Source organism: Phocoena sinus, chromosome 11 (genome assembly GCF_008692025.1).
Source record: "Phocoena sinus isolate mPhoSin1 chromosome 11, mPhoSin1.pri, whole genome shotgun sequence".
NCBI lineage: Eukaryota > Metazoa > Chordata > Mammalia > Artiodactyla > Phocoenidae > Phocoena > Phocoena sinus.
The window spans coordinates 65,654,304-65,665,998 of NC_045773.1; the positions used below are offsets into that span (position 1 = coordinate 65,654,304).

General features: G+C 51.0%; 2 protein-coding genes across 3 annotated transcripts; one reads left to right on the forward strand and one right to left on the reverse strand.

Moving 5' to 3' along the window:
* Positions 1 to 6,156: 6,156 nt before the first annotated feature.
* On the forward strand, positions 6,157 to 7,423 carry CLPSL1 (colipase like 1). The gene is given in 2 exon segments (XM_032648904.1): positions 6,157 to 6,384; positions 7,163 to 7,423. Coding segments are annotated over 2 exon segments (489 nt in total).
* Positions 7,424 to 9,361: 1,938 nt separating this feature from the next.
* Positions 9,362 to 11,468, reverse strand: CLPS (colipase). Of its 2 annotated transcripts, XM_032650148.1 has the most exons (3): positions 11,385 to 11,468; positions 10,015 to 10,137; positions 9,362 to 9,571 (listed from the first exon to the last, which is right to left on the reverse strand). In XM_032650148.1, exons 1-3 carry the CDS (start codon positions 11,466 to 11,468, stop codon positions 9,440 to 9,442), a joined length of 339 nt encoding a protein of 112 aa, XP_032506039.1. In that variant the 3' UTR covers positions 9,362 to 9,439. The 2 variants fall into 2 exon arrangements, with proteins under 2 accessions (XP_032506039.1, XP_032506040.1); XM_032650149.1 differs by lacking the exon at positions 10,015 to 10,137.
* Positions 11,469 to 11,695: the final 227 nt, after the last annotated feature.

Here is an 11,695-nt window from a genome sequence, read left to right on the forward strand (position 1 = left end):
CATTTGCAGCAACATGGATAGACCTAGAGATTATCATACTAAGCGAAGTAAGTCAGAAAGAGAAAGACAAATACCATATGATATCACTTATATGTGAAATATAAAATACAACACAAATGAACTTATCTATGAAACAGAAACAGATTCATAGACATAGAGAACAGACTTGTGGTTGCCAAGGGGGGGACAGTGGGTAGGGGATGGATTGGGATTTTGGGATAAACAGATGCAAACTGTTATATATAGAATGGATAAACAACAAGGTCCTACTGTATAGCACAAGGAACTATAATCAATATCCTGTGATAAAACATAATGGAAAAGAATATGAAAAAAGAATGTATATATATGAATAACTGCATCACTTTGCTGTATGGTAGAAAATTAACATTGTAAATCAACTATACTAAAATGAAATACATTTTTTTTTTTTTTTTTTTTGCACGGGCCTCTCACTGTTGTGGCCTCTGCCGTTGCGGAGCACAGGCTCCGGACGCGCAGGCTCAGCGGCCATGGCTCACGGGCCCAGCCGCTCCGCGGCCTGTGGGATCCTCCCGGACCGGGGCACGAACCTGTGTCCCCCCTGCATCAGCAGCGGACTCTCAACCACTGCGCCACCAGGGAAGCCCTGAAATACATTTTAAAAAAATAAAATAAAGAAACTGAGGCTCAGAGAGCTACATGACTTGCCCAAGGGTCTCACCATGGATTATCACCATGGGGTATTTTCTGCTGCAGTTATCCAAAAAACCAACCCAAACTGGTCTAGATGCTGAGGGAATTCACTGGGGGGTCGGAACTAGAAGTACAGTAGCAGCCTGTCCTCAGGTCTGGCTGAATCCAGTAGCTCCATGGCCCTGCAGGCTGGATTCCTTCCCAGTAGCTGTAAAAGTTCCAGGTGTCACATAATAATAACAGCTAAGATTTACTGAGCACTTATTATGTTTCCAGACACTGAGCAAAGTGCTTTTGTATCTGTATCAACTCCTCTTATTCTCACAACAGTTATAGTAGGTACTATAAATATCCCTATTTTACAAATATGGTATTGAGGCTCAAAGTACCCTTCTCAAAGGTTCAGAGTAGGGTGAGGCTGGGATTTGAATCCAGGCTGTCTTGCTCCACAGGGGCAGGCCTCTTAACCACAAATCCACCTCACATATGCCAATCATGCCTCCCAGAGAAAGGAAACATCTGTCCTCAAAATTCTCAGCAAACGTGCTAAGATCGATTCTGATTGGATTTGCTTAGTCGGCATGCTCAAACCCTGAACCAATCATTGCTGTGGAATTAGCCGATTGACTTAGCCTGGCTTATGTGGGAGGGTGCAAAGGTGGAGTCAGCCTCTCTGGGACTATTCCGATGGGGTGGGTGCAGGTTTTACCTGGTGTCTCCCCAGCCAGAGGTCACCAACACAGTCAGGACTCAGAACACCATCGCCTTTCCTGGCCAGATCCTGATGAAGATGCGTGGCCTCAGCTCTGATGTCTGGACCCACTCTCCTGGGTCAGACTGGAACACCGAGACTCTACCCCCAGTCCAGCCTGTCCTGGGGTTACCTTGCCCTGGACCCACCCACCACTCCTCATTTGACATAACCACAGTGTAACTCAGAGATCCTTTGCCTCACGCAGAAATCAGAAATTGCTTTTCTCCTGTCTCATTATGTATCAATCATTTCCCTCATGTCACCAAAGTACTTTTTGCAAACAGTAATGACTGCCTAATTTTATTATATATGTGGACCCATATTTACTTAATTATTTCCCTATGAGTAGACAGTAAGATCATTTCCAAGTCCAAACCATCTATGTTCTTTAGGATACAACTTTACAGTTGCAGAAGCAAAAACCTATCCTAATGATGGCTTAAGCAAGGTAGATGCTTCCTCTCTCATCTGGTAGTTGGGGGAGGCTGGCTGAGGCTCATGCTGGGTGAGATTGTCCACGCCTCCACCTCCTTCCACCCTCTTGCTCAGCCATCTGCTGCATTGTTTCCTTTTCTTTTTTTCTTCCCCTTAATTTTTTACCAACGCGGCACACACAGAAACATCATATGTGTATTGTACCTTGGGGTAAGAGTAGAAGGGCCTTGGGGCCTTAAAGAGGCTCTCCTGAGGGCAGAAGGCATCCACATTTCCAGACACACTAGTCAAGAAGCTCTGCCCCAGGATGTCAAAGATGACGTATCACCATAAACTGCTGTGTCCACATTCCAGTCAGAAGAAAGCGGGTAGAGGGACAGCAAGTAGCTCAGTCTTCCTAAAAGGGCATGACCAAGAGGCCACAGGAATTGTTTTCACTTACATCTGATTGGGGCAAAACTTAGTCACATGGCTGCAGATAGCTGCAAGGGAGACTGGAAGTGTAGTTTTCATGTGGGCATCTGTGTGCCCAGCTAAAGCTTGGGGGTTCTATTATTAAAGGACAAAAGGAGAATGTACAGTGGGAAACAATTCACTGCACAAAACCTTTTATTATTATTTTTAAACAAGCCAGGGGAACTTGGCTCCCAGGACCTAGAGCTATCGATGTACTGGTAGATAGCTCGAATCGGGTAGTTTGTTTGGTCGTTGTTGATTTGTATGAGTTTTTTTTTTAATTTTTACTGGAGTATAGTTGATTTAAAATGTTGTGTTAGTTTCAGGTGTACAGCAAAGTGAATCAGTTTATACACATACATATATCCACTCTATTTTAGATTCTTTCCCCATGCAGGCTATTACAGAGTATTGAGTAGAGTTCCCTGTGCTGTACAGTTAGGTCCTTATTAGTTTTATATGAGTTCTTTATATATCTTGGGCATTAACACCTTATTGGATATATCATTTGCAATATCCTCTCCCATTTGTTTATCTTTGCTTTTGTTTCCCTTTGCCTGAGGAATCACATTTAGAAATATACAGCTAAGACCGATGCAAAGACTTGCCTACGCTTAGGTAGGAAGACTCACATTTTTTTTTCTTTTTTTTTTTGCGATGCCAGGCAGGCTTGCAGGATCTTAGTTCCCCAACCAGGGATGGAACCCGAGCCCCCTGCAGTGGAAGCTCAGAGCCCTAACCGTTGACCGCCAGGGAATTCCCAAGGAAGACTCCATTTTTGATGACTGGCCAATGACAGCTTTCAAGCTCTCACTCCCTTTTTGCCCCACATCTAGGCCAGCTGCTAAAAGCACTTGCTTCCTCCCTTGGTGCTGGTGGGAGGTGCAAACCACACAAATCCCAGCCTGCCCAGGGAACCCTCACCCTGGCCCCATCTCCCAGCCGCAGTAAAAGTCAAAGCCACCCGCCCCTTCATCCTTGCCACTCACACCTCCTTGCACCTGTGCTGCTGTCCCAGAAAGGTTCCATTATTCTAGTAATAAACATTTCCATATTGTCCTGGGTATGTGTGGCATCATCATTCCAACATCCAAACCAATTTTGGGTAAGGGGGTGATTTCGCCCTCTGTGAGGCACCCAGAAAACCTGTGAGTTCTCCAATTCTCTTTCCCTGCGATGGCTGGGTGACAAGGTGAGGATCTATTGCTGGGAGGTGCCTGGATTGCTAAGTCACCACAGGGAGGACAGTGGCCCCGGAGAGCGTCCTGACTCACAGCAAGAAATCCACTTGTGTTGTGTTAAGCCTCTGTGATTCCTGGACAGTTTGTTCCCACAGCATTTCCGTACCTACTGTGACTAACATGTGTAAAAATGTCTCTTGCTGCTCTGCCCGCAGCATTATCACCCGCTCCCACTCCCGAGACTTAGGCACTTTGTTCTGATTATCCGCTGCCACAACCCACTCACCATTTGTGTTTTGTGCGTCCTGGGCTTGTAACTCTTGTGCTCGCCAAGAAGGCCTACAGAAATGCGTTTTGGCGCACTGCATTTTCTCAAGAGAGGGAGTTACTGAATTTCTAATTGAAAGCCTCTGGAGAAAGGGAGCGGAAAGATGAAACCCAGAGTCTAATCTTCTGTTACTTGATAGCTTTGTGACTTTGGGGAGGTTTGGCAACTTCTCTGGGCCTTAGTCACCTCATCTGCAAAACAAATATTCACAATGCTGTTTGTTACTAATAATACACAATTGGATTGGATGAGAGAGTCTTTTGAGATCCTTCTAACTGAGGACTTCTAACTGTAAAGCTAATAACAGCTTCTATTTATTGGGTGCCTACTCCACGCAGAGCAAAATATCTACTATTTAATTTAAGCATTGCGTCATCCCTGTGATGTACTCTTATTATGCCGCATCTTGCAGAAGGGGAAACCGAGGCTCAGAGGTTAAGAAGGCTGCCCAAGATCACACAGCCAGTAGGCAGCAGAGCTGGGATTGAACCCAGATCTCGCCGGTGCCAGAGTCCAATCACACAGACTAGATACTCTGCTGGCAGCAAGATGAGCACAGCAAACGGTCCAGGAAGCAGCAGTGGTTCTTGGGAAACATCAGCTTTATCCCCATTGCTTGCTCCTCTGTCCTTTTGGTCTGGGAACTGGCACTGTGGGCATCTCCCTGTCAACCCCAGGACTGGGCAATCACACGTCATTACCCACCCTCCAGGCCTCAGTCACATGGCACTCACATTGCAGATGCAGGGTATGTAGCTGGACCTTAGAGGCACGGCCACCACCTCTGGTCCCTGACGTGGCGGCAGCGCTCCTGGTCATCTTCTTCCTCCTCTCTTTTTTCTTGCTCCTCACTGGGGGCTCATTTTTCCAGGGAGAAGTCAAAAGTTTGGTAAGGAACGTAGAGGGCACACCATCTGCCACCATCCTAAGACTTTGTTTGGGGAGGGTTGTTTGGGGAGGGTGGGTGGGCACAGAGCCTCATGTGGGTGAAAACTGGAAGTGGGGGACAGCAGGGAGTGCTGGGTGGAGGATGTCTGGGGGGACAAAGAAAGCGCACCGGAGTCATGGGAGCTGTGCCAGGGTGCTGCTGGGTGCTGTCACTGCAGAGATGAACACAACACAGCACTCCCATCCCAGGCTCGCTCACATCTGGTAAGAGAGACAGACATTCATTCCTCCACACGTTTTATTGAGCACCTACTACATGTAAGTGATTTTTTTCTAGGTGCTAGTGATGGGGCTGTGAACAAGACATAAAAATCCTTGACCTGGGAGAGCTGACATTCTATTGTAGGAGGCAAATAAGTAAAATATTAATGTAATTCCAGGTGATCAACACCTGAGGACAAAGAAAATAAGGAAGGGGGCTTCAGGAGTTGTGCGTGAGGAGAGGGTGCTCAGGGAAGACCTTACTGACAATGGGAATTTAAGCAAATACCTAAAGGGTGTGAGGTCTTTTCCTAAAGGGAGCCAGGCAGGCAGTGGAAAGAACAGTCCAGGTGGAGTAACAGTCAGGACAAAGGTCTAGAGGAGGGACCTTGCCTGGCATATTCAAGGAATAGAAAATAGCAGTGAGAGAGAATGGGAAATAATAGGAGATGAGGTCAGAGAGATCAAAGGAACATTATAATATTCTCCTTTGTTCAGCAGTTTTGCATTCAGCACCCACTGTGTGTGAGGACTTTAGTCCTAGCATCTAAGAAATACAGCAGTGAACAAGAAAGCAAAAATCCCTGCCCTCCTGGAGTTGAGGGAGAGATAGAAAAAATTTAAAAACAAGATAAAGAAGATAATTTCAGAGAGTCAGATGTGTTGTGAACATGGTAAACCCAGGTGATGGGACTGCTCTGGCTAGGTGTCCAGGAAGGCCGCAGCCGGGCTGGGAGAGGGAAGCAGGCAGGTGGAGCTAACGGGGCCTGGCGTGCTGAGCAGGGCAGGCATTTGTTGGTTTTGTTCCCAGCTGTATCTCCAGGCCTGGGACACAGTAGGTGCTCAGTATTTGCTTGTTGAAAGACTATTGAAAATGTCTGATGAGGGATGATGGGTGACGTCATAAGCCCCAGCATTGGGGGCCGTTGATGTGTGTGAGTGTGTGTGTGTTTGGGGGGGATGTAGGTGACAATCAAACTCAGCTGAAAGGGTAAGTCAGAGTTTGCAGGAGAGCAGCTTGTGCAGTGGCAGACAGGAAGGTCTGGCTCACCCAGAGGAGACGTAACCTATTCTGGGGACACTAAGGGGCAAACCTTCCAAAACTGTTTAGTTCCCTCCAGGCACAAAGTCAGGTCCTGCGGGTGCCTTCTGTCCGCCCCCACCCCCCAGCCGCAGAGATGCCCCGGGGCCCCGTCCAGAGACTGCCCAGCCCGGCGGGTGGAGAAGTGAGGGCGCCGTGTGGGAGGAGGCAGGCCGGGGCCCGCGGTGGAGCCGTCTCCCCGCAGGACACTGGGGAGATTTGCTTCCCGGGCAAGTGCACGAGTGGATGCTGCCGCCGGGCGGCAGAGAACTGCCAGTCGCACAGCTCCTTAAAGCGGTCCGAGGGCAGCACGTGTCACACGGAGGTGGGTGTCGGAGCCCGGTGGAGCTGAGGGGGAGGAACCCACGGAAGGTGGAGCCTGGGCACACTCAGAGGCCAGGGAAGGCCGGGGGGCTGGGGGGGGGGCGGCGGAAATGACCCGGGAATTCTCTGCTGGGGAAGCCTTTGGACAGACCCAAAGTGGGTCCCCACTCCAGGGGCTTGGAATCCTGGATGGGGGGGCATGGGGCATGGCGATGCTTCTTTCTCTAATATGGGTTCCCTTTCTTCAGGGGTCATCTTAGCAAGCCCTGAAAGTAGCACTGTAAATGGGCACAGTTAGGTCTGGCCCTCACCCTTTCTACCTCTGCCTTAACCACCGTCCTCCCAAGCCCAGGAGTTCTGCCGTGGCCTCCTGGGGGGAGGTGGGCTGAGGCAGCCTCTGAACTGCGTGTGCAGGAGAGGGGAGTTTGACTTACCTATGAAAGGATTTAAGGAGCTGAGATGGGGTTCCCTCTCAGTGTTCATCCACTTAGGACTGGCAGATGGGTTAACAAGGGAAAGGTGATGCCAGGGATGGAGTGAAGAGAACACTTAGCAACCCTAGGGGTCAGCCTGGAGGAGGTGACCAGAGACTCTGAGCAGCTGGGTGTGGAGGTCTTTATGCCCAGGCTCCTCTGTTGTGCACAAGCAGATGGGCCCCAGAGCTGGGCTGTGGTGAAAGTGGGGGCTGGCCCTCGGGGCTGAGGGCAGAGCAACCCCCGAGATCGAGGTCAAAGTCTCGCCTTTCCCAGACATTCCTCGGCCTTTATAACTAATGTCCCTGCCAGCAGGGCCTGACTCATATATTTCCGAAGAATGAGAAATCGTTTACAATCATCTATGGCCATTGTAGAAAACTGAAAAAAAAAAAAGCCAGCTAAGGAAACTTTCTTTTAATGATCTTTCTTCCTTGCCTCCCCCCACTTCTTCTCCACCTACTCCTGTGCCTACCCAGAACTGTGTGTTCCTGTCCCTGGTCCCCAGAGCCTCCCCCAACAGGGGAGGAACAAGGAGGGAGGGGTGATGCACAGTCATTGCAATAAAGAACTTTCAATGTTTGCTGGCAGCCACTGCCCCCCTTCCTTGCTGAACCCCTATATTGTTTGGGCAGTAATGTGCCCAACCCTGGAGAGGGATCATAATTAGTCTAAGCCAGTCATGGCAATCCCATTCCCTTTGCTTTCCCAGCCTCCCTTGCAGCTAGAGGTGGTCAGGTGACCCAGTTGTAGCCATGGAGATGTGGAGACGTCAGCCCGGAGGCGTTAGGGCAAGATAAGAAGGTACCCCAGGAGAAGCACTCTGCCCTCACCCCTCCCCAACCCAGCCTCTACCCAAGGCTTCCTAGCACATGGTGAGAGGATCTGACGTTAGGAGCTGCTGTGAAGGCATTTGCTGAGAGGAGGTGAAGAGACCTGCAGGTCTGCCAGCACCCAAACAAATGCCGGCACTTCCATCTCTAGGCTTCTTCATGCCTGAGAAATATTGGGCTGGCCAAAAAGTTAGTTCGTATTTTTTCTGTAAGATGTTATGGAAAACCCCGAATGAATTTTTGGCCAACCCAACATATGCCCCCTTTGTTTAAGTCGTAATTACTTGGGTTTTTGTTGTTGTTGTTGTTGTTACTTACAGCTGAATCCAGTCTTAACTCATAAACCTAATGGTTACTCTAAGGATTCATTATCCCAGAACTACAGAATCCTGGGGCTGGGAGAGCATCTCAATTTCATTATCACTCTCCCTCATTTATGTGAATCTCCTCTCCAGCATCCCCACCCAGGGGTCAGTGACCCTCCACTTGCACATCTCAGTGACCGGCACCTCAGGACTGCCTAAGGAAACCCAGGTTTGATGGCTCCAGGGGGTATAAAATTTTTGTATTAAGTCAAAACTAAATTCCTTACAATGCCACCCATCTGTCTTAGTATGTATAATTAGGAAAGAACAGGGAATTGTAGAAAGCGTAGGAGGTGGAGTTGGATGGGTTTAGTGGCAACTTTTTTTAATTACATGACATTGGGCAAGTTACTTAACCTCTCTGATCCTTAGTTTCTTTTATCTATAAAGTGGAGACAATGAATTCTCCTTCCCAAGGTCATTGTGAGAATTTGCTAGCACAGAGTAAGCCTATAGCAATTGTTTGTGGTCTGACCCCTTAACACACAGATTGTGTCAGCTAGCTGTCACATCTGAAATTTTGGCCCAGAAAAGAGGTGAGAGCCCAGGAGAGGGGACTGGTAAGTTTTGATGCAGGGCAAAGAAGATGGGCCATTATAACTCCCCACCAGAGATGTGTGTGTGTGTGTGCCTGTCTGCTTGAGAACTTGAGGGGCAATGAGGGCCTCCTAGGGAGGTGTGATTGTTCCTCAGAAATGGAAACATAGGTCTTCCCTGGTGGTGCAGTGGTTAAGAATTCGCCTGCCAATGCAGAGGACACTGGTTCGAGCCCTGGTCCGGGAAGATCCCACATGCCACAGAGCAACTGAGCCCTTGCACCACAACTACTGAGCCTGTGCTCTGGAGCCCACGAGCCACAACTACTGAGCCTGCGTGCCACAACTACTGAAGCCCACGCACCTAGAGCCTGTGCTCTGCAACAAGAGAAGCCACCGCAATGAGAAGCCCACGCACCGCAACGGAGAGTAGCCCCCCACTCACCGCAACTAGAGAAAGCCCTCATGCAGCAACAGACCCAATGCAGCCGAAACTAAAATAAATTAAAAAGAAAAAAAAAGAAGAAGACAAAGAAATGGAAACATTCCCAGCCTGGCTGGGCCTGTTGCACAACCTTGTCTCCAGTCTGTCAGCCCCATCCTGCCTGGCCCCAGACCCATTCCTCCTTCTCGGAGGACACCTGCCCTGATGGAGTGGAAAGATTGACGTAACATCAAGGAAGACGCTGATTCAGCAAGAACATCCAGGAGCCTGGGGAAGGTTTGCAAGAGGGGCTTTAATTGCCAAGAATCCAATTAGAAGACGGAGGTGCCGGTCTAGGGGCGGCCAGCCAGGGAAAGGTGGTGGAGGACGAGCGCCCTGTGGCGTGCCAGCCTGGGTGAGTGTCCTCACTTTCTGGAGCGGCTAGCATCGAGGCAGACGCCAAAGTTGGTGTTGGTGATGGAGCCCACGATGGTCCTGTCCACCTCACAGGTCAGACCGCGCTCACAGGGACACTTGTAGTAAACCCCATAGAGGGTCTGCAGAGATACGGAGCCAGTGGAGTCACAGGCTGTGGGAGCCACTTTGGGCATCGCCTGCCCTGCCTCTTTCAGATGGTGCTTCTCCTGACTGCCTCCCCAGGGGGCGCTGTGGGCCTGGAGGACTTGGGTTCTGGTCTCTGCTGTGTGGCTCGCTTGCTCTTACTAACTTGCTCTCTCTGGGAAGCCTCTAGCTACCCATCCATGAAACAGGGATAACAGATGGCTGCCCCACCCATCTCACTGGTCCGTGGTGAGGGTCAAGAGAGGGGATGGGATGGGAAAGGGCTTTGAAGCCTGCTGACCTCCCTCTCATCTCCTCAACGTTCCGTGTCCAGACGGAGCCCCCTCCCTGATTCCCCTTCCGCCCCCCAAGCCTCGAGGGCCCTCTGCCTCGGAGCTGTCCTCCCCGCCGCCACCCCGCCCCGGCACTCGGCACTCACAAAGGCGGAGCACTCGCTGCTCTCTCTGGCCTTGGGTGCGCAGCGGGCCAGGCTCAGGCCGGTATCGCGGTGGCAGCACTTGCTCCGGCACTGGACACTGTTCAGGCAGAGTTCGCCCTCTTTCTGCCAGGGGAAGCCCGTCAGCCCAGACGCACCTCCATTTGATCCCTTCTCCACCCAGAGCCCCACCTCGCCACACACTACCCGGTTGGGGGAGGCATGTGTGAAGGAATCCAACCCCTGGGGCTGGCGGCCTCTCCTCCCACTCCGACAGCCCATCCACCCACGTGAGAAGCGGGCAGTGTGGTGCCAGAGAAGCAGCCCCGGGCCAGGGACAGGACACCTGGCTTCTAGGACTGGCCGTGCTACCAACTCCCTGGGTGACCCTGGGCAAGTCACTGGCCCACCCTATGCCTCAGAGTTCCCATCTGGAATGGCTACTTGTGGCCCGCAAACAGGGTCTCCAAACCTCTGTGTCCCCCAATCCCTCGAGGAGCCTGTGAAGGTTGAGGACCCTCTCTCCCTGGAAAATTCCTCCCTCCCTCCCCCCACAGACTCTTATAAATAAATCTCAGGGGCATCCTGGAACCTCCGAGTCCATGCATGGCCCTGAGTTAAGAACCTGTGAACTGAGTTCTTAACCCAAAGGGCTTTTGCAATTGTGCCCTTGGTGGAGAGGCAGCGTGGGCAGTGGTGCGATCCTGGCTCTGGAGCCTGCCAGCCCAGGCGCCAACCCCTGCTCAAGACTTTCCAGCTGTGTGACCTCAGGCAGGTGACTGAATCTTCCCCGTGTCAGCTTTCCATCTGGAAACGGGGTTGATCAGAATAGTACCTATCTCACGTGGCTCTTATGAGGACTAAATACGGAAGTATTCCTGAGGCATTTGGAGCTGGTCTGGTCAGGCTAGGTCAGAAGCCAGAATCACTGGGGAAGCTTTTTAAACTACTGAACCTTCTGAGCCAGAGTTTCTGGGGCAGGAGCCCAGGGCTCTTAATTTTATTTATTTATTTTTGGCCGCACCACGGCTTGCAGGATCTTAGTTCCCTAACCCGGGATGGAACCGTGGCAGTGAAAGCGCTGAGTCCTAACCACTGGACTGCAAGGGAATTCCGCTCTGGAATTTTATAAAGTGCCCTCAGCCAGGTTGAACCGCTGCTCTGAGCATACTCCATGCTGATCAACCTCCTCTGGGGCCACTGGGGAAGGGGCGTGGGACAGGAATGGGCAGTAAAGGAAGAGACGCCTTACCTCCCAGCCCTTGGGTAGCCCCACGTGGGGACAACTTGACCCACCCAGAGGTCAAGATCCAAGCTTAAAAAGAATTCCCACCTCGGGGTTCAGATGACTTCTGCCCTGAAGACCCTCTTACCAGGTTGATAATGAGTCCCCGGGGGTCGGGGACTGCATAGGCTACCGCGAGGGCAAGGAGTAGGAGGACGAGGACCTTCTCCATGATGAGTGGGCACAGCTGGCGTATGTAGTGGCCGGCAGGTCAGGTGGCAAAAGACAGAGCCAGAGGGGGTGGTGGGGCTATAAAAGGGACCTCACCCACACGTGACCCATCTTCCCAGTCCCGCAGGGCCTGCTGTGGGTAGAGACCCAGCTGTGGCCAATCTGCTGGGGTGGGTCCTGATAAGGTAGCTGGGCACCACCTGGCACCTGGTGCCTTGTGTGTGTGTG